Source organism: Nelumbo lutea, chromosome 1, assembly GCF_056320005.1.
Source record: "Nelumbo lutea isolate HS-2025 chromosome 1, American lotus-T2T, whole genome shotgun sequence".
Lineage (NCBI taxonomy): Eukaryota > Viridiplantae > Streptophyta > Magnoliopsida > Proteales > Nelumbonaceae > Nelumbo > Nelumbo lutea.
In genome coordinates this window covers 43,064,059-43,086,900 of record NC_142684.1, presented here as the reverse complement: position 1 = coordinate 43,086,900, position 22,842 = coordinate 43,064,059, and the positions used below count along the sequence as shown (strand labels likewise).

Below are 22,842 nucleotides of genomic sequence, written 5' to 3'. Positions count from 1 at the left end.
CGTGTTCGGTCATTTCTACCGTAGGCCAATGACCGAAAGAGTTTAACTAAGTAGAGCAAAGTCGTTTTTCGCGTTCTATTTGCAACAGTCAGTGAAGGCTAGATAGAAGCAACCATGGTGGAAGCTTTAGCAGATTGTTCAAATATCATCACTCATTCAGTCATTTCTGTTTTTTAGTTCTTATAATTTCTTCTTCTAAGGTTTTACTTCTTGTGTGAAGTTTAAGGTTAGGTCTTGGATCTTGGTATTTATATCGTCCAAAGGAGCTTGGTAGGAGTAGGGGTAGGGGTGCAACTAGGGGTGTCAATTGGACTGGATTTGGTCCAATCCGATCCAGTCCAATGTGAGTCCATTATAAATGGATCAGGTCCAATCCAGTCCAATGAATATTTTGGATCATTTTGGACCGGTTCAATTCAATATCTAGACCATCCAATCTGTTCAAATTCGTTATGATTTAGATTGGTTTCAACCCAAACCTGATCCATTGACACCTATATCTTATATCAATGGATCAGATATTGGCTTAATCCAATCCAATCCAATATAAATTTATTAGGGACAGACCAGGTCCAATCCAATCTAATAAATATTTTGGACTAGATTGGTCCAATCCAATATGTCTTGTTGGTCCATCCAATCCATCCAAATTGATTTTGGACTGGACGGGGTCCAATTCAAAACCAATCCATTAACACCCTTAAGTGCAACCGAGCCCAGACCGACCCAACCCAAATGTTTACACGGGTTGGGTTGAATTTTGGTCCTTAGGCTGGGCTCGAATCTACTTCGAGCGTTTCTATTTTTTGGGTTTGCCCTAGGCGTAGCCCGACCTTATCCCAAACTCAGCGCAGTCCGATTATACCTTTCATATATACATGCATAAATATGTATTTATATATTTACATTAATATTTGCGTACATGCATATGTCTTTACATATTGATAAAACAATAATGCCATGTCATCATGTCTCTACTTTCTACAAAGGTAATTATCTATTTTCTCTTTTTTATATTTTTCTGATTGTCTTTTACTTTAAAAAAAAAAAAAAAAAACTATTGTCAATTTTAATTAAAAAAACCTTATCACGTCCTCAATAAAATTGTACACCATTATCATGACTATATTATTAGAGAGAGAGAAAGAGGGACTTTTGATTTTCCAAAGCTTCTCATCTCAATGCATGTTATTATACATTTAAGAAAGATATTTAAGAGAGAGAGAGAAAGAGAGAGAGAGAGAGAGAGAGAGAGAGAGAGAGAAAGAAAGAGGGAATAAAGAACTCATGACAAAAAACCCACCCCCAAATCCTAATATTAATAAAATAATAAAATATTATTAAAGTAATAATAAGATATGCAATAAAATATTCATAAATTATTAACAAAATATTAGAAAAAATAATAGCACTATAAAAAATATTAATAAATTAATAATAGCAAGCAAAGATATTTATTATTAAATTTAATAATAATAATAATAATAATAATAATAAAATATTAATACAATATAATTAAAGTAATAATAAAATAATAATAACAATATAACATTAGTAATTAAATAATAAAATATTATTAAAATTTTAATAAAATAATTATATTATAATAGAATATGAATAAATTAATAATAAAATCAAGGATATTATTTATTAAGTCTATTATCTATAATAAAACAAGACATGCCATATCAACATGGCCATCATTTCTCCCTTACTATTTATCTAATTTGTGTTTTTTTTTTTGAATTTTTATTTTTAATACTAAACAAAATTACTCAAGTAGCCAATCATCTTTAGGTATTTAAGACTTTCATCTCTCCCCATTAACTCACCATTAACTTTATATGCTCTTTCTCATTAACTCCTTTGATTATATCTCTCCTCATTAATCATTCCATTAACTTTCTCTTATAATAACTCACTCTACTAATTCTCTCTCCTCTCAATTACTCCAAAAATTGCTTAAAAATCATTTACTCTTTTACCTTATTTATTTTTCTTCTGTTATTTTATTCTCTCTCCTCTCCTCATTAATCTAATGAGCAAGAATCAATTTTCTTAGGGGTGATCATTTCAATTCAACTTGGGCTAAGGTCCACATCAGGCCCACAAATTTCAAGGCCAATATGGGCCCAATCCGTAAACAAAAAATTGTTTAAAAAATTGTTAATAAAAACATCATAAATAGTTAAATCACCTAAAAATAATGAGAGAGAGAGAGAGAGAGAGAGAGAGAGAGAGAGAGAATTCTTAAACATAGGTCCCACCCCCTCCATCATTAACCTATTTTAGCATATTTCCATAGGCATCTTCCATTATTAGCTATGGTGTTCCAAAGAGAAACTTTTTCTCTCTTCTATTCCATTTATTTATTGAATATTTAAAGTTTATTTAATTGGTAAGTTATCAAAAAAATAGTAAAATTTGAACTTAATAACTAAAATTAATAAAAAATTGCTAAAGTTAAGAAAAATATTAAATTTTAGCAAGCTCTTATCTAGCAACTATTAAAAATTACTAAATCAATGACAATTAGTAGTTCTTAATTTAAAATTAAAATACATTTAAATTCTACTTAAAAATAATTAATATTAATATGATATATTAAAAAATTATTAAAATGTAAAAAATTATTAAAAATAATAAAATAAATCATTTGCATTCCATATAAAAATTAATTAAAACAATAAAACATAAAACTGATAATGGGCCAATTAGAAAAGTCATCAGACTCCTACCTAGGGACGCAATTTATAATTTATCCCAACTGGGCTAGACCTATATGGATGATAGTTTTCCCCATCTCTATCAAACACCTAGCTTCCCCAACTCAATGGGGTCAAGGATGCCTTGGCAGGGATAGGGCAGGGATATGGATTGATAATGATGCATGACCAAGGACATGGACGAGGATGGAAGTGACTTCCCCACCCTACCCCAACCCTAATTATTTATATTAAATATATATTATATACTAAATACATACATATATAATATCATTTATAGGATAAATATTTTAAGCAAATTTATCTTCTAAAAATACTTTTAAATTAAAAAATCAAGGATTTGGGTCGACAGGGTCAAGGATGAAGGGTCATTCTTATCCCCAATAGGGGTTGAGGTCAGGATGTCATAGAGATTTGTTTCAAGGTTAGGGTTAGGGACAAAGAGTATGGTCCCTACACTTAACCTGCCCCATTGCCATCCCTATAGACCAACAAATTTCTAGGCTCAAGTAACCATTCTCTTCTAAGCTAGGTCTATCTTAGACATGCACCAAGTCCACACATAATGCAGGGGATAAGGATGTAAAAGTATTAGATTTATATTGGATTGCATCTGCATCTACATTCAATTATGAAATCTCTAGATCCACATTTGCATCCAATTATTGTGTCAGATTTTGGACCAGATTTGGATTTAACTTGCAACCATCTTATTGTGTTTAAAATGACAAAAAAATAAAAAATATTAAAAAAACTAATTACTTTTAAAGTATATATGTATAATAAATGTATATAAATATAAAATAATAAATTTATCAATTATAAACTTTATATAATTATATGTTGCTACCTAGGATGGGCTGAGGGCAACAAGGTAAATCTACTTCGGAGTCGAGGGTTGGCTGATGCATCTGAGGTCCACTGTGGCCAAGGGCTGGTAGGTCAAACCTGTGAAGTAAGAGAACGTCAGAGGCCCCGTGTGCTAACCCGAGGCGGAGACTCCAATGGTCAAGTTAGTGCAAGTGAGACAAGAGGTGGACAAGGCCTAAGGATGGGATGCTCAGACGAGGCCACCAGGGAGGCAAGGAATTTCTTAGACCTAGAGAGTCTAGGTGCTCACCTTGGGGGGGGGGGCGGGGGGAGGGTGTCACCCCCTATTTATACTTGAGACTGCCTGGAGGTAGGTGGGCGTGGACGGCCAGGATGTGGTCTGCCCTTGAGGGCACAACAATCTGAGGTTGCCATGTAAAACCATGTTATTCGCCCTGCATCATGTTCCGGCCTCTGCTCTACGCGCACATTCATTGGATCCGCTCTGCACACCGCCTTCTTCCACGCGTGTGCATGCCATTGGCCTAAGTTATAAGCACCAACATCATTTTCCACCCACCCTCGAGGCTATGGGCGAGGTCTTAGCTGAGGACCTCGGCTTTGGCTAAAGATAGTGCATTATCTTTATTGGAAGGCACTAATGAGCCTTCTTTGGCAAGGGCCTCAGCCTTGGCTTCGGCTTGTCGAGGATACACTTAGTCACTTAGTCTTTGAGCAGTGACACCAACTTGGGCTCCAATTCCCCCTCCGAGGAATGTTGTGGTGATTCTATCATGTGGAGGCCTCGGCCTTAGCTTTGGTGAGTTCGGGCCTATGCTAGATACGGGCACAAGGGGTGCTTGCCCCCAGGTCCTGCACTTTAACGGATGTAGTAGTGAAATTGTACGAGGCATCGGCCTTGGCTGGTGGTCGTTGAGGGTGACACTTGGTGGCAGGTAATCGTGCATTAACCGAGCGTAGGACAGGTCTTTCCGCTGACAATCTATGGACCGTATGAGGGACACATTTCCACACTGGGTGCAAGCTTTGCGCGCTATGGGTCCCTGCACTAATAGGTTAGAATCATGCCCGAGATAGGCTCCAAGTCAAGCCGTGCACGGGATGGGTAGAGCAGCGAACATTCCACCCTTAGTGGGACGTCAAAGGAGGCTCCCTCAACACCCGGGGGGTCGGAAGGGCTCTGGTTAGAGGGATGATCCATCGAGGGGATCATCTGGCTATGATGAACCAAAACCTGCTAGACCTCCATGACAGTGCCCTGGATCACTTGGCCGAGGTATGCTCTTTCCCGTCTTACTTCCTAAGTTGAAACTTTGTCTTTTTGCTCTAAGTCACTAACGAAGGTGTTCTTGCTGAAAGCGTGCCAATACTTCATCAGCCTAGGTGACAAGGTTGGGGTTCTTGATCAACATTTGAAGAACTCCAAGGAGAAGAGAGAGTGACTCGAGGTGTGGGTCACCGAGGCCGAGAGCGGCCAAGACTTAGTTGTCTCAGCCGTGAACGAAGAGAATGAGATAAGGAAGAATTTGGAGGAGGACCTCAAAGCGGAGAAGGCCCTCATGATCGAGATGAAGGGGGTCCTGAAGAAGGTGAACGAGATGTTGCAACTATCCAAGATAAAGAGTGTTCAGTTGTACGAGGACCTGGTGGCAGCTCGGGTGTAGGTGATGGAGGCCGAGGAGAGGGCCAATGACATAGTCAAGATCTGGAAGACAACCGAGTACCAGCATGCCCTTACCGTCTATGGGGCTGACTCGTACATGGAGGAAATCGAGGACACTAAGGTCCAAGTGCTGAAGTTGACGCCTAACTTCCCAGTAGACAAGCTAGGGATCCCAGGAGATGAGGTCCCTTCCGCCGAGATGCCCGCTGCCGAGGTCCTTCCTTCTACTGAGGTGCCTACTGCAGACGTTCCCCCCTCTACCGAAGATGCTGCTTGAGTTGCTCCTTGTCTTCTTTTTGTGTTCTTTGTTTAAGTCATTTCTTGTAAGGGGCTCAGCTTCCCCCATCTGAGGCCAGCGTTTGTAAAGCTAACAGAAGATACTTAATGAAATACACATTTTCTGGAACTTGTGCCTTTGCTATCTGTTTTTGTACTTTCATTTTTTTTTACTTAGGGGTTGAAACCCACTTACAAGAGGTTACAAGGGGCAAAAAATTTATCCGAAGTGGCACATTACTTAATCGTTCTCTTAGCAAGCTAATTTAAAGGGGTTCAGCTGAGGTCGATCCATGCCGCCGAGGGGTTCGGGGCCCCTTTCCTTAGCAAGGAGGAAAGGAGACGAATGCCTTATCTATCCTGGCTTGTTCTCTACCCCATCAAAAATTGGTTGGGCAAGGCTGAACCAAGCCACCAAGGTGTCGAGGCTTGATTCCATTCAATCTATTTTTTTATCCCTGCTAAGGAAGCTAAGTCAAGGCTGCTTTATGTTGCCGAGGGGTCGGGGTGAGGAGTGTGCCTTAGCTGACGCCTGGCTTGGCTTTCTTAGGGATGTTTAGGGTGTGAGCCTCTAGACGGCCGAGGCTGTGGGGGCATGCCTGGCCGAAGTCATGATATGCTTCCTTCGTGGCGAAGTACTTAGATTATTTTTAGTGTGTTTGCTCGTGATAAGTTGAGGTCTTTGGCCAACACTTAGAGCCAAGTTCCCCGTTATTCTTTACCTTTGTGTGAAGGCTTAGTAGGCGTATGGTCCAAAAGGAACAGTGTGCCTACACCGTCATCCAATTCAAGCTTGTAACCTCGAAGGAGGTTGTATGCTTTGGTTGGTCATGAGACTGAGGGGTCCTAGCAATTAGCAAAGTAAGAACTTATACACTAAAAGTTGGAGCCGAGGGGGATGAACTTTGCACTTTATTCATAGTTCGGCCATTAAGGAGTACATACATTGATAATACAATTGGAGGTTCTCTGAGTTCCATGTCTGAGGGACTGGTCTTCCATTCAAATATTTGAGCCAAAATGAGTCGAGACTAACGACTTGCTTGACTCTGTAGGAACCTTCCCAGTTGGGGCTGAGCTTGCCCACACCGGGCTCGAGCACCATAACTTTTTTTAGGATGAGGTCCCCTTCCTTGTAGTGTCTTTCCTTAACTTGAGAGTATAATAGTGGGCTACTCTCTGCTGGTAGGCCACGACCCTGAGCTGAGCCTACTCAAGACTCCTTCCACCAAATCAAGGTTGTTTCTGAGATTTTCATCATTTTCAGCTTCATTGTATGCCTCGGTTTGAAGCATCAACTGGCTGATCTCTGTCGGGATAATGACCTTGGTGCCATAAGTTAGGTTGAACGGGATTTCTCCTGTGGTAACACGAGGTGTCATCCGGTAGGCCCATAGGACGTTGTTTAGTTCATCGGCGCAAAGGTCCTTGTCTCTGTCAAGTCTAGTCTTTAGTCCTTCTAGGATTGTTTTGTTGGTGACCAAGGGCTTGGCTTTGATTTCTAGTGGCTTAAGGGAAGGGGCTGAGAAGATCCATACCTCACTTAGTGAAGGGCCATGGACTGCTGAGGGTTGAAAGGGTTGTGGCTAGCCGATGGGAGATGTTGGAGTGTTCGTCGCACCGGTTGCACTTTTGCACCAATTCAGTTGCATCCTTCTGAACCATCGACCAAAAATACCCTTGCCTTAGTGTTTTATTGGCCAGGGATCTACCTCTAATATGACTGCTGCAGATGCCTTCGTGAATCTCTCAGAGCACATACTCGCCCTCCTCCTGGCGAAGGCATCAAAGGTAGGGCAAGGTGAAAGACCTTTTGTACAACATTCCTTCAAGCAAGGTGTAGTGGGCAGCCTGCCTCCGGACTCATCTAGATTGGTTTCTTTCGACGGGCAACTGCTCGGTCAACAAAAAGGTGATGACGGCGTCCATTCTATAGGGCTCGGCTTGCATAGGGAGTGCTCAGACTTCTTCGATGTTGGGGCGAGCTAACTTCTCAACATGAACTATGCGGCCGAGGGCTGCACCTACTGTACTTGCTAACTTTGATAGGATGCCGACTCTCATGTTCTCGGACCGCAGGACTTGCTGGAAGGAGAAGTGTTGGAAGTAGCAGATGAGCTCTTGCACCTTTGCTACATACTTGGTCATGTTGTGTTCTCTGGCCTTGTACTCACTTTTGACTTGGTTCACCACCAGTTGGGAGTCACTAAAGACCTCAATGTGCTAGGAGCTGAAGTCTTTGGCGAGTTGCAAGCCTATGAGAAGGGCTTTGTACTCGGCTTCATTGTTAGAGGTTGAGAACTCAAACCTCAATGTGTACTCTACTTCAGTGTCATCCGAGGTGAGGAGTATGAGGCCGGCTCCACTCCCTTTAGTGTTGGAGGAGTTGTCAACAAACAGCTTCCAGATAGGCCAAGGTCCTTCGACCAACCAAGGCATTTCCACTTCTTTTAAGGCTTGGCCCTGGGCTTGGCTAAATGTGGATTCTGCTACAAAGTCAGCTAAGGCTTGTGCTTTGATTGTAGGCCTTGGTTGGTAATAGATCGAACTCAGATAGTTCAATGGTCCATTTGGTCAATCGTCTCGAAGTCTCTGGCTTGGCGAGGATGGCCTTGAGGGGCTGGTTGGTTAGGACTGTGATATGGGCCTAAAAATATGGTCTGAGCTTTCTGCCCGAGACCACTAAGGTAAAGGCATTGTAGAGGACCTTATTGATATAGTAAATTGGCATCTGCACTCCATCTTCTCTTATCAAAACAAAACTAATGGCCTCATCTCCAACTGAAAGGTACAAGCACAGTACATCTCCTAGAAGAAGTCGAGTTAGTAGGGGAGGTGAGGCAAGGTATGTCCTTAGTTCTTTAAAGGCACATTGGCATTCTTCCGTCCACTAGAAGTCTTTCAATTTCTTGATGGCATGGAAAAAGGGCAAGCTACGATCGGTCAACTTGGACATGAAATGGCTAAGGGTAGCCACTCGGTCGGTAGGCCTCTGAGTCTCTTTCATTGACCGATGTGGTGCCATGTCAAGTATAGCCTGGATCTTTTCTAGGTTGGCTTCTATACCCCGCTATATGACAACGAAGCCCAGGAACTTGCCTGAGGTGATGTCGAAGGCACACTTTTTAGGGTTGAGCTTCATGTTATACTTCCATAAGGTGTCGAAGGTCTTGGCCAAGTCCGAGGTGTGTTGGTCGGCCATTAGGCTCTTCACAACCATGTCGTCTACATAGGCTTTGATGTTTCTTCCCATTTAGTGCTCAAAGACCTTGTTCACTAGGTGCTAGTAGGTGGCCCCAGCATTCTTGACGTTGAAGGGCATAACTTTGTAGCATTATGTGCCACACTCGGTGATGAACGATGTCTTCTCCTCATCTTCAGGGTGCATCTTGATCTGGTTGTATCCGGAGAAGGCATCCATGAAGCTGAGTATCCCATACCATGCGATGGTGTCAACAAGGTGGTCTATCCTCGGCAAAGGAAAATTGCCTTTAGGGCAGGCTTGGTTGAGGTCTCTCGGATGAATCCAGCGTCGAATAGGTTGTCAACTTCCTCTCCTATGACCTTCCATCATTCTAGTGCAAAGTTCCTCTTCTTCTATCGAACTAGCCTAGAGCTTGGGTCTATGCTCAGCTAGTTCAGAAAGGCTGTTTGGAGGAAAGTTGGACCCAACACGCATCATTTTCTCAAGCTCAGCCTCGTCCAGGGGTAACGAGACGAGGGCCGAGATCCTTGGTTGGTTAGCCTCTGATCGCTAGTTCCTCCCTGAGGTCAAGACACTCTAACAGTAGTACTTGTTTGTTCTTCCCTTTGGTGCCACCACATAGCACTAGTGGGCCATTTGTTAATCCCCTTGAATGACTTTAACGCCGTGTTCAGTGGGGAACTTGAGGGCGAGGTGGTAGGAGGAAATGGCTGCCTCAAGTGCATGGAGGGTCGGTCGCCTGATGATAACGTTGTAGGGGGAACCGATCTTCACGACCAGGAACTCATTCATCCTCGTCACCTGCCAAGGTTCTATCCCTCCCATAACTAGTAAGGTGATTCTTCCCTCCGGTCTGACAACATTCTCGGAAGCCAACAAATGGCACGTTAATGAGGTAGAGGTGCTCAGGCGCCAACTTATTTTTCTCGAAGGCATCTTAGAAGAGGATGTCGGATGAGGACCCACTGTCAACCAATGTCATCTCCACCATGAAATTTGGGACGACGACCGACACCACTAGCGCGTTGTCATGGGGGACTGAGATCCCCTTCAAGTCTTCGTCCATAAAGGTAAGGGCATCACTTTGCTTCAACTTCTTGGGAGCCGACCCCTAGATGTTCAGCTGCCAGGCGTAGGCCTTTAAAGCCGAGGCCGAAGCGCCACCTGAGGTTGTGCCCCTGATGATGAAGTCAATGACACCTGTTAACTGCCACTGTGAGGACGAGGCTCCTGCCTCCCCACCCACGTACTGCTTCAAGTGGCCATAGCAGACGAGGGACTTGACCTCATTCTTAAGCTTGTAGTAGTCCTTGGTGTCGTGGTCGATGTCACAGTGGTACTTGCAGTACTTCTTCAGATTACCCCTCTTGGGGTTCCTCTTCGTCTTATCAGGCCACTTCACATACTCTTCCTTCCCTACTTTCGTTAGGATTTGTTTTCGGTTGGAGTTGAGTGGCATGTACTTGCTATAAGCCAGGGCCGAGGCCGGTAGCTTCTCGATATCTCTGTCGTCGTTGTTGTTGTTGTTGTTGTTATAGCCCTCTCCATTTCTTCTCTTCTTCTCCAGGCCTCCGTGGTGGTGGTTGGCCTCTCCTTCTTGATGATTGTCAACCAAGGCCTCCTCAATGGTGATGTACTTTTGAGCTTTCTTAAAAAATCCTGCCTTGGACTTTCATAGTGTCTTGGCCACTGAGCACTTGAGGGTCGAGCATGACAGGAGGTCGTTGATGGCTGCATACATGGAGACAATGGGGTCAAGGTCACAGAAATCGAGCTCCTCCTTCTTGAAGCGGTTGATGTAGGACCGTAGACTCTCGCCACACTTCTATCAAACAGTCATGAGCAAAACGATGCTCTTCTGGCATCGTCAGCTACTGATGAAGTAGGCAAGGAAAAGACTGCCAAACTGTTCTCATGAGCTAATGGACCGAGGGGGGAGCCCGAAGAACCATCAGCGGGCCACCCCCTTGAAGGTCACCTAGAAAGCACGGCATGTCAAGGCATTGAAGTATCCATAAAGGAGCATGAACACCTTGAAGCTTTCTAGGTGCTAGTTGGGATCGGATGTTTTATCGTACATTTCAAGCATCGGCGCTTTGAAGTGTGACGGGAAGGGTTGCAAGATGATACCAGGGGTGAAGGCGTCCATCTTTCTGGACGGAGGGTTCTGTCTTTCTGAGGTGTTGGCTCGACTCTCTTTAGCCTGGCGGAGTTCGTCTTTGATGGCACTGAGCTACGCCCGCAGGTCGACAATCTTCTAGTCAATGAGGATCTGGGCCTCGTCCTAGTTCTCCCGGACACGGAATGGGTCGGCCCTGTTCCCCGAGTACTTTGATGCGGGTACATTTCCATTCCTTATGGCCTATCAATCGTTCAAGAGGTCTCAAAAGTCTGAGACATGAGAGGGAGAGGCATGGCATCAGCCCTCGTCCCTTGAAGGCGGGTTGTGGTGGCCCGACCGCCCGCCTTCGTCTTGAGGGCTTTCTCATCGGTGGTAGTGTCCTTGGTCTCAGTGGTGATCACGAGACTGCGTTGATTTGTCCCCTCATCGGCTAGGGGGTCGAGAGGTCCTTGGCGAATGACTGGCACATCACCTGTTATTGGACTCTGAGAGGTTGGACCTATTAGATCTGATTTGGGCTGATGGCCAACAAGTCTAGAGACACTCGTCTGCCATGGTGCCCTAGGCTTTTAGTAGGGAAATCACCCTAAGGGTGGTCTCCTACTGGGTGCCCCACCTCGCCCAACCTCTATGTGAGGTTGTCAAGCCAGTCAAGGACTGCTTGGAATTGGTCCATCGTGACCAAGTTCTGAGCATTTCTAGTGCTTCTTGCCATCTCGACTGAAGCTTAGGAGTTAGTTTTTTAAGACAAGTTTTTTAGAGTGCAAGTCTAGTTGAGGGAAGTCTTGGTGACGCTTCCCACAGAGGGTGCCAATTGTTGCTACCTAGGATGGTCTAAGGGCAACCAAGTAAATTTGCTTCGAAGCCAAGGGCTGGTTGATGCATCCGAGGTCCACTGCAGCCGAGGGCTGGTAGGTCAAAATTGTGAAGGAAGAGAGAACGTTAGAGGCCCCGAGTGCTAACCCGAGGTAGAGACTTCGATGGTCAAGTTAGTGCGGGTGAGACAAGAGGTGCACAAGGCCTAAGGATGGGATGCTTAGACGAGGCCACAAGGGAGGCAAGGAAGTTCTTAGCCATAGAGAGTCTAGGTGCTCACTTTGGGTGGGGGTCACCCCCTATTTATACTTGAGACCACCTAGAGGTAGGTGGACGCGGACAACCAAGATGTGTTTGCCCTTGAGGGCGCAGCCATCTGAGGTTGCCGCATGCGACCGCACTATTGGCCTTGCATCGCACATTGGCGTCTGCTCTGCGTACACTCTCATTGGACCCGCTCTGTGCGTCGCCTTCCGCCACGTGTGTGCATGCGTGCCATTGGCCCGAGCTATAAGCGCCTACATCAATATACATAATAATAGTACATGTATACATAAAACAATAATTTTTAGGGTAAATTACAAAGACCTCCCCTGTACTATGGGGTCTGTGACAAAGACCCCCTATACTTTGTTTTGCGACAAAGACCCCCTGTACTATGATCATGAGACTAATACCCCCTTCCGTTATCCTTCCAAAGTCCTCTCTCTCCCGATTTCTCTCTTCCCCGTCCCCTTTCTCTCCACCCCTTTTTTTTCTCGATTTCCTCGATGTCACATTAGCAGAGGTAGCAATAGAAGGAATCGTATTCAGAACTGGTTGGTAATTGTATCTCTTGCTTAGCTTTTGGCAGAGTAGCAAAATTCGTCATTGGATCTGGTTCTCTCAACTAAATCACCGTAGCATTCTCGATAACCCCAATCAGGCCGTCCTTCACCGCAAGCGAGAAAAGGGCAGGAACTGCACCCAATTCAACCATGGTGGCACGGTTGAGTGGGTAAAGCAAGATACCAAAGAGGGCTTTAAGGGCGTCCTTCATCGACGTCGCAGGTGAATTGGAGTTCCAAATGATGTCGACAAGAGCGAAGATGATATCCCGCTTGGCTCCAATAATGAGTCGATACTCATCAATGACGAGAAGGCTATAAAGGGTCGTGGCGGCAGTTTGAACAGTGGCAGGGGTCGAAGTGGGAAAGCACATCAAGAAGGCCGCGAGTGGACATGAGCACATCGCGGTTGGAGATGGAGATGTTAAGAAGAGTAGCCACCGCATTTTCGTGGGCGACGGTGGAGCCAGCTTCTATGGTTGTGGCTGTGCCTCTGAGCATCCCTATCTCTCCTGGGTTGATTGATGCGAGGCCGATATAACCGAAGTTTGTTCATATAAATATGCATGTGCCTATAACTAGACACATTTGAAGCTGAACATGACAAACTGTGAATGCAGTTGGACGTTCATATAAATACGCTCTTGAAGCAGTTTTGTAGAACCAAGAACGACACCAAAAAATCTTGCAATACTCCTAAAAGGATACAGAAAACAATAAATCCAAAATACGAAAAAAACGGAAAGCTGCAAATCAAAGAAAATCAAACCCCAAATAAATAAATTAAAAAAAAAAAGGAAACAAAACCTCCAATTCGTGTTGGAAATGAATTTAAGGTGTTGGTTGTTGTGGAGAAAACAACCAGAACCTATCGGGATTCATGATTAACATCACACTAATAATTTCAGTGGATTGACAGACCATGAATTTCATCATCACCTCGTCTTCCCCCAACATCCATCAACACCCCATTAACCAGTGTTTTGAAATAAGGAAACTAAAGAGAGTGGAGAACAATCAGAAGCTAACCTTCTGCTATGAAGGTTAGAGTGAGGGAGAACGCTTATTTGACTGAAGCAATTGCCAAAGTTTATTATGAAGGTTAGAGTAGCCACCATGTTTTCCTGCCGAATGGTTTTTTTCTTTTATTTGGAAACTTCTAGCAAAACGTTCTCCCTCACTCTAACCTTCAGTCAACTTCTGCAATTGACTGAAGCAATTGCCAAATGGCGCCAGCTTCTGCAATGAAGGTTCTCCGCTCTCTCCGGTCACGATGATGCCAACTTATGTTATGTATGTTAAGAAGAGTACCTGTCTCCCAAATGGCGCCAGCTTCTGCTAGGAAGGAACGGCTATCCGGGTCATGCTTGGAAATGAAACAAAGCTCGCAGATCGCCTCGGTTTGTTCTGAAATGGAACTCAGCCTCTGTACCAAAGAAAAACGGGCAGAGGAAGAAAAGAGATCGGGGAGAGAGTGGGAGAGAGAGGGAGGACTTCGGAAGTCTGTCATCGTGTTGTTCGTGATGTGAGGTCAGGGAGTATGGTGATTAAAAAATATTGCAATGGCAGATTTTGATGGAAGACTAAGGGAAGGGGATTTTTGTCTCACGGTCATGGTACAGGGGGTTCTTTGTCGCAAAACAAAGTACAGGGGGGTCTTTGTCACAGACCCCATAGTACAGTGGGGTCTTGTAATTTGCCCTAATTTTTAATTGGACTTGGATTTTAGTTGGATGGGGTTAAATCCACATCTAATCTGATTATTAATCAAATGCAAGTTCTAACATCCAAATCCAAGATAATCAAATTAAGATTCGAATTAGGTATTAGCCTAAGCTAAGTAACCACTAAGCTTGACCTGAGGCTACCTTGAATGGGATTTTTTATAATAGATAAAAATCTTTATATATTTTCATAATAGGTTAAAATCAAGGATTTGATAATTAACACAGGCAAGCATGTCCCTATCCATCCCAAATAAGTATTATTACACTTGGGGTGTAGGTTGGGCTAGGCCAAGTAACTTTAAAAATTATTAATACACTACCAAAATTTGGATTGAGACATTTTATTTATTTATTTTTGTTCATTAGGGTACACAATGGAGGTAGCCCATCCCCCATAGCTCCTTTGACTTCAATATTAATAATTTTGAACTAAAAATAGTTAAAAATCTAAAAATAATGATGCATGGGTTGTATTAGTTTCGTTCAATCTAATTATGAATGTAATATTGATCTTAGGAGTGTAACTTAGAGAGTTGGATCAAGTTGAGTACCAACCAAGGCCCAACCTAAAGTCTTAAACCTCAAGCTTGGGCTTAGATTAATTTAATTATGACTACAACCTTTTTTTATATATTTACTAATATTTAAATATTTTAAATATCTAAGTAATATTTAGAAAAATGTAACATTTAATATTAATAAATTAAAATAAATAAAAAATAACACTAATAGATAATATGGAAAAAATAATTATAATATTATTAAGTAACTAGTAATAATTTATTATTTTTTTTAAAAATATTAATATAATTAATCCAATTCACCATTTACTAAATTATTTTTATAACAAATCACTAAAATAAATATTAATTACTTTAAACAACATTACATTCCTTCCTTATAATAGTTATCAATTTCTATCATTTCATTTTCCCTTGACAAATCTTGTGCATTGCATAGGTCCCCATCTATTAGTGTGAACCAAATGAACAAACTGAGATGGGTTCACATACAAAAAAAAAAATAGCTCCCATTATGAAGCTGGGTTAGAGACTAGAAAAGGAAAGGGACAAACGTTGGGTTGCTATCTTGTGCTCCAAATACATCCATATGGGGAAAACTCTTTGGACCACAAAGAAGAAAAGTAATGCACCAGAGGTTTGGAGTCCTTTAACTTTCTCTAGTGTTGGAATACTTCTCTATCCCCTTAAACAAAAGTGGATTGTTGCTGAATTTGGTTTTATCTAATATTCTTGTGTTTAGACTGTTGTTTCTTTACTGAAATGGCCTTTGATAGAATTGATATTATTCCCATGAAACATGATGGATCAACCTATGGGATTGACATTGTTGTTGTAGCACATGGGAGTAAGAAATCTTCTACTGGTGGTGATTCTTTTGTTAAAGGTGATTCTATGGCACCTATGGTTGAGGAAATCATTCGATAACTAGTAATATCTACTATTTTTTCTTCATCTTTCTACTATTGGCTTATTTGGTGAGTTCTCTGGTTATTGTTCATCTCCATCTCATGTTTGGGTCATTGAGTCTGGAGCTACCAACTATATGACAAAAGCCTACTCTAACTATCCAAGTAACCTTATTAAAACTTAGTGAAAAGTTAAACATCATTAGTAGTAGTGATTTGTCTCTTAAGTTTTCACTAACTGCATCATTCCCTCTTACAAAGACCATTATTGTTCCTAATCTCGCTACAAATCTAGTTTTTGTTGGCCAATTAAGCACTATTTGGCAATGTTACCCCTTGTTCCTGTTCTTTTAGAAATTCATGTTTCAGAACATGAATTTTATTTCTTGCTCTTCAAGAGTAATAGATACGTTTGACAAATTGTTCTTCGAGAACAAATTTTTGTTCTACAGGAATAGAAACAATGTTTAGATAATGAAACTATTTCTTAATATCAATTTTGCAAATCCACCCACATTAAGCCTAAAACTAACCATAAAAAACACGTGTCATTATCATAGTGATATCTTCATATTGTCACCACCTAATCCTTGACCACTTAAGGATCAAATCAAAGCATACAAGCAATAAAACAAAAGCCCAACATGCCACGATATTCATGATATTCAACATATAACAAACGACAATCTTCATGATATTCAATATATAACGAAAGGCATAACAAAACACAACGATGGGATTAGAAAAGAAACCCCACCCATTCAGCATAAATGTGACCATCAATGGGATTAGAGAAGAAACCACACCCATTCGTCATAACATATAACAAATGCAAACAAAATAATATAAGAAAAACTATTTCAAATCGCATCGATTAGAGATTGTTTATAACTCATCTTTGCAATGGGAGAAAAAATGATTTCAAGTGAATTTGGCCAGAGAAAAGGTGAGTTTAAAATAGACCACATGATACAAAACTAGGTATGGTTACGAGACAACATACCTATTGACACGTTTCTGGCAAAAAATGTCATCGATGCGTTCTACCATTTGCTTGTCGTACGATTGGAGCCAAGGGAATTCCTCCTTCCTCTGAGATTTGTAATGGAAAGTTAGAGGAATTCACTATTGACGAAAATGTTTGGTAGGGCTTCTTTCTATCATTTAGTGTGAAATATCCATAATACCCCTTTTCTCACGTGGGAGTCGTTAACACATGTTCGTTAATAGGGGTTAACGTTGTGGGAACTTCACGTTCCCTGGGAACGTGTTCTTTGGGAGCGTCGATTATTTACTCCCAAAGAATGCATTGTTTAGGTGTTGTTCTCACACAAAAATACCCTTTTTTTTTCTTGTACCAAACACGTTTATGCTTCATGAGAATACTGAGAATGCATAAAACGTTCTCGCAGAATGTTGTCAAACAAGGCCTTAGTTGATGAAGGTAATATTCTCACCTTTTTCTCATGATGGATGTTTGATCTAAGGCCAAAACACTAGGAAGGTGAAAGGGAAGGGATGCAAGTTGAGCCATCTATTTGTATTGGAGTTTGAGAAGTTTCAAGCATCAATATCCCTATTTTATTTCAGTTTCTCCACTTAATTCCTTTTTAAGTCACAGAAATAATGTTTGGGACTTATGGCATAAATGTTTGGGTCATATACATGCTAAGAAAATAAAATTTTAGTTGATTCCTTCATTATAAACCTTTGATACATCTTTGTGCTTTTAGATTGAACCATCTTCATTAGATTTTGTTTTGTAAATCTATTTCAGTCAAATTACTTCTTTTTCTTTAGGTTTATTAACCAACTCCCATATCTTGTTTTTCTTAATAATTTCAATTTCTTTATCCATTTTTTACACCCAAACTTCTTCTTTTGAAGCTTCTTCAAAATTTTGTAGTTCAAGTGCATGAAATGCAACATTACATGAATCAATGATTTTTTGGAGTGAATTTATCTTTCTTGGCGGAGTATCTAAATCTACACCACTTGGGAATATTTGATTGAAACTTATCGAGCTTGATCTTCTTGTATTTGTTGGCCTTATATTTGATGTAGTTGTGGCATGCCCACGATCATTAGGCATCACTTCTTTTTCATTTTCTATAAAATATTTCTTTGTTTATGAGGAATTTCCTTCAAAGTTTCATGCCCCCTCTTCATTAAATATCACATCTCTTGTAATTACCAACTCATTTGTATTTGGATTCAATAACTATAGTAGCATTTGGATTCATAACTATAGTCAAATAAAATACATTTCTCACCTTTTCTATCAATTTTTTCTCTATTTTGTAAAGAAATGGAATCAGAAGCAATACATCCAAACACTTTGAATGAGCTAACAATAGGCTTTTTTATGTGTTGCTTCAAAAAGTGTTTTGTTTTACACTGTTTGTTCTTCATAAGACTTCCCAAATTCTCTCTACGTGAACTCTTTTTCTTTTTTGGTGCTTAAAATTTTTAAATTTTGGTCACTTTTCTTCTTAACAAATGCTTTAAATTGAATAAAAGTAGGTCACATGCTTATGATTTTGCATCTAAAAAATACACTTACATCATTCCAGTATAATCATCAAGGAAAAAGAAGTGCCTCTTGTTGTTGGAGGAAAGTGTCCTCATAGGACCAAAAGTATCAACATAAACCAACTCTAATGGTGCCTTTATATTCCATGATCGCTCTAAAAATGATAGCTTATGATGCTTCTAATAGACACAACCTTCACATATTTTATATTTTCTATCAATTTGAGAAATTTCAATCATTGTATTCTTGTTATTTAACATTGAAAGACTTCTAAAATTCAAGTATTCATATCTCAGGTGCCATAACATGAACTTATCAACCTTCTTACTTTTCAGCCCATGGTTCATATCATAGGACATGATTAATGAAAATACTTTGTTTGTTTCCGTTTTTACTCTAACAATGATTTGACCTTTCTACTTATTAGTTATTATACATTCACCATTACCAAATTGTACCTAATAACCTTTTTCTATAAGGTGTCCAACACTGAACAAATATAAGTCAAAATAGGAACACTCAAAACATCATAAATGAGTTTAAAATTACCTTGCTTAGTATAGACTACAACAACACCCTTTCCTTCAATATTTTGGAGCTTACCATCTCTAAGATTCACTTGAAAATTAACATGTCCATTCAACTCTAGATAACATTCTTTATTTCTTGTCATGTGGTTACTACAACCACTATCCAAATACCAAACTTATTTTGACTCTTGTTGAGAAGTCATACAAGTAGAGCTGTTCACGGGTCAGGTTGGGTCGTTTTATTGTGGTTTTTCCAACCGACCCGACCTGGTCAGGAAACCTGACAAAGAAACCGAAACCGACCCAGTGTTAAGCAAAACCGACCTGGTTGGTTTGAGTCGGATTGGGTCAGTTTGGGTCGGTTTCGGTTCTAAGTTCATCCCTGTGATAAAATCTTTCTAATTTTAAAAACGGTCATAAATTGAACATCATTTCAGCCATCTCCTATGATAAAATTTAAATGAAAAGTTAATCACAAAAGTTGTTCATTAATCACTATTCACTAATCCAAAGTTTTTTGCAACCATTCAAAAACTAGGTGGCCTAATGGGCTTTGGAACTTCATGTTTGAACTAGGAACTAAGTCAATTTGGTTCGGGTCGGTTTCGATTTTCTTGTGTGAAAACCGAAACCGACCCGAATCATCAATTTAGGAATTTGCACAACCCGAAACCCACCCGTGCTGATGAATCGGTCGACTCGGATTTGGTCAATCCGGGTTGGGCCTTCTTATGAACAACCCTACATACAAGAGTAAAATAAATTATTTTTTAGATCATCCTTTTCTATATAGTTAGACATGTTCTTTTTCCTTAAACCTGCAATCTTTTAGGGCATGAACATGATTTTTACATTTTTTTACATCTAAATTAACAATCTTAAGGCAAATGGTTGTCTTTCTTGCAAATAAAGCAATCATTATATTATTTTGCTTTTCACCACTTCCATTATTTTGGTATCTTCTTCCTCTCCCATAATATGACCCTTCTTTTGAAGTTTCTTTTTCACCATTATTCTTTTTATTTCTTGTAATAATGAGTTTGGACTAAAAATCTTACTCCAATCATAGTTTAGTCAAATCTTTAGATTCTTCAATGGCATCCACCACATGATTAAATTTAACCAGTAAACTCCTCAAAGTTTTTTTTTACAAGTTTTATATGAGATAACATCTCTATATGTTCTAATTTGATTTACAATACCAACAACTCTAGAAAAAAAGAACTTTAAACAAATTCATTTTTCTTCATCATAAGATTATCAAAATCTCTCCAGAGGGTTTGAAGTTTTATGGATACCTTTTTAGTGCCCCGAAATTCCTTCTTGAGAATATCCCATGCTTCCTTTGAGCTTTTGACAACCATGATTTTTGGAAAGATTGTTTTGTTTACTGCTTATTGAATATGGTACAGGGCTCTAGCATCACCCTTCCCATTTTCTTTGTACTCTGTTTACAATCATGTTGCAAATTTCTCACGGTTTTGTAGTTCTTTGTACCCTTCTTCTACTAACTCCCAAATATCTTTGGAGATTAAAAAAAAGAATCATTTGTATGCTCCAACAATCATAGTTTTCTCCATCAAAATTAAAAAGTAGAAATTTTTGGAAAGAATCTAAAATTGAGTTGCTGAAACTTGATTTCATGAAGGATTTTAGTTTTAGATCGGAATAGTTAGTTGGATCCTTTTCGCTCTAATACCAAAAGTTTGTTGGAGCAATGGGGTGGAAAATAATCAAAGAGAAAACAAAATCTTGTGGTTCTAGGATTTACTTTGCTCTTTATTTCTTGTTCTATGTCTCTAATGCTTCAGATGCAAAAGTGAACTTACTTTTACAAGTCTAAAACATTCACCTCTCAAGTTCCTAGGCAAACCACTAATACATAAGACAAAAGATTAAACAAAATTACAAAATTACCCACATTTGACTTTTCAAGAAGAGTTCTGGTGAGAGGCTACATACACTACAACTGTAATCTTTACATAAATCTCTATGTTTTCTCTCTGGTTTTATTCATTTATCCTTGCTTTTTTGACAACTTTGAGCCTAACAAACTTGATTCCTAGGATTTTGGTTTTGTGATTCATTGTTTGGGAGTTGTGATTCTAGTATTTCAAATGGGACTCTGTGATTCGATCCACTTCCTCTATGGGAATCGCATGAAGATCCGCACTCCTAACTGAGAATCAAACTACAATTTAAAACTTCGTTTTGATAATATAGCTATAATAAAACTGAAACTAAAATATTAAACTGTTGATATATTGATACATTAATGAAATTCACTCTTTTAAATATAAAATATAACAAAAGAAGACAAGAAACCTTTATGTATATTAACTATATAATCTATTTAGGTCTGAATCGACGGGTTGAAACAGCAAAAAACGATCCAACCCAATTATTAATTGGGACAAAAGCACAGATTCAGTTATATATACATAATTGGATCAAACTTTTTTTTTTTTTTTTTTTGGGAGGGGGGGGGTAGTATAGTATAGATAACGTGAGCTTGTCAATGGAAAATAAATAAAAAAAATGTTTTGGACATTCATTTACATAAAATCTTACACAACTACTTCGAACCATATCTAAGTGTACTTTTACACTTTAGTTGGTGTAAGCCTGTCTAACCTACATTGATCCCTGCACCGTTCGAGGGCCTCTTCCAACTCTTCTATCCTTTTGTCCTTGCCAGAAATGGTTTCCTGGAGACGTCGGTTTTCATCACGGAGCACCTGGAATTGACTCACTATCTCCTCAATTTGTGCCTCAATGGCCTCATCGCTGAGCTCTAAGGCACTCTCCACCACCTTGACCACGCGCCACAAGCTCACCACCACAATCAACCCTGATCCTTTGCCTTTCAGAAATGCTTCCAAAAGCAAGGCTCCTATCACAACAAAGCCATCAACGACGTGACCCGGGTGCCGGAAGAACGATCTACCTAGTGCCAGCACCAATGCCAATGTCTTTGCCAATAAAACGCTCAAGATGGCAATTCCTCCCCAGTGATACAGTTCATTTTCTGCCTTGGTCTCTTTGGTGGTGCAGGAGACGAGAGAAGAAGAGAGGTCAATTATAGAAATGACGAAATCAAACAGAAGAAGCAAGATAGCAAGAACACGAATTGGCAATGATTCCAGAAATTTGAACAAGTGGGTTCTCCATGCAGCTCTTGTCCTGTCATTTTCTTGTTGATCCTTCTGCTTCCATCTTTTCCTTCTAAGCCAGCTTTTCTGGAGAGACTGAATTGAAGATTCAATGGTGTCAATGGAGACTGAATTCCTGGATTGTTCTTGCAGGACCTGAGGGGCGGAATCCATTGAAGATTTGAAAGCAAGGGAGTAGAGTTTGGGATCTTGAGAAGAATTCGAGAATAAGATGAGTAGATATGACTTGGCTTAATATCTATCATACGGAAACGACTATATATCAATTTGTAACGGTGAAGCAAAGACAAGTGAAATGCAAGTACACATGGTCCAACCTTTCATACTTGGGCGTGACGTTAGATTTAGGCTAAGCACCATTTATCCACCCTTTTGTTGAGTTGGGTTTTGCTTAGGCGTCACGTTGACTTAAGTGGCGTTGGACATGTAACTGCTCAAATAGAAGATGAGAAAGCACAAGGCTGAGATGAAAACGAGGCATTCAACATTTCAGAAACCTACATGATTGTTGAATTATTAGTTTGTCCCACAGTTTTGTCATATACCAGCAAAACACCTATATAAAATCTCAGAAATTTTTAGTTTGAAGATATTTTCTGCTTGGATTTTTCTGCACTTATTATCGGTTTATCACCAGTACTATTGAAGGTGGGTCACATGACTCACGTATAGAAGATATCCCATGGACAGCCTCTGATATTTTCTTATTAGAGGTATAAATCAGGTCGTACAGCCCACGGCCTGAACTGATTTTGGACCAGCCCAGCACGATGGCACACAAGCCATGCCAGGCCCAGCACAATTGTGTGGGCCATGCTGGGCCTGGGGTTTTAGGTCCGCAGGCCAGGCCAGCACGGCACGATCAAGCAAGCCGTGCCGCCCACGGCCTGCATGCCAGCCCAGCCCGACATGGCCCAACACATCCCACGTATATTATTTATATATATATATATATATATATAGCAGAAATAGCAGAAATAGACG

At 40.4% G+C, this 22,842-nt stretch overlaps 1 protein-coding gene, 1 long non-coding RNA gene and 1 other non-coding gene across 3 annotated transcripts; all 3 read right to left on the bottom strand.

The window, feature by feature from the left end:
* Nucleotides 1-12,161: 12,161 nt before the first annotated feature.
* Nucleotides 12,162-13,425, bottom strand: LOC148874429 (uncharacterized). Its single transcript, XR_016105367.1, has 2 exons — nt 13,274-13,425; nt 12,162-13,162 (listed from the first exon to the last, which is right to left on the bottom strand). It is a non-coding gene; the product is annotated as an uncharacterized LOC148874429 (long non-coding RNA).
* On the bottom strand, nt 13,324-13,410 carry LOC148874430 (small nucleolar RNA snoR14). The gene has a single exon (XR_016105998.1). It is a non-coding gene; the product is annotated as a small nucleolar RNA snoR14 (small nucleolar RNA).
* A 7,792-nt stretch (nt 13,426-21,217) lies between the features above and the next one.
* LOC148874428 (voltage-gated hydrogen channel-like protein) lies at nt 21,218-22,836 on the bottom strand. The gene has a single exon (XM_088966508.1). It carries the CDS (start codon nt 22,009-22,011, stop codon nt 21,289-21,291), a length of 723 nt encoding a protein of 240 aa, XP_088822634.1. The 5' UTR covers nt 22,012-22,836; the 3' UTR covers nt 21,218-21,288.
* Nucleotides 22,837-22,842: the final 6 nt, after the last annotated feature.

Coding starts and splice junctions, on each gene's coding strand:
- LOC148874428 (XM_088966508.1), bottom strand. CDS start 22,011: ATGGATTCCGCCCCTCAGGTCCTGCAAGAACAATCCAGGAATTCAGTC.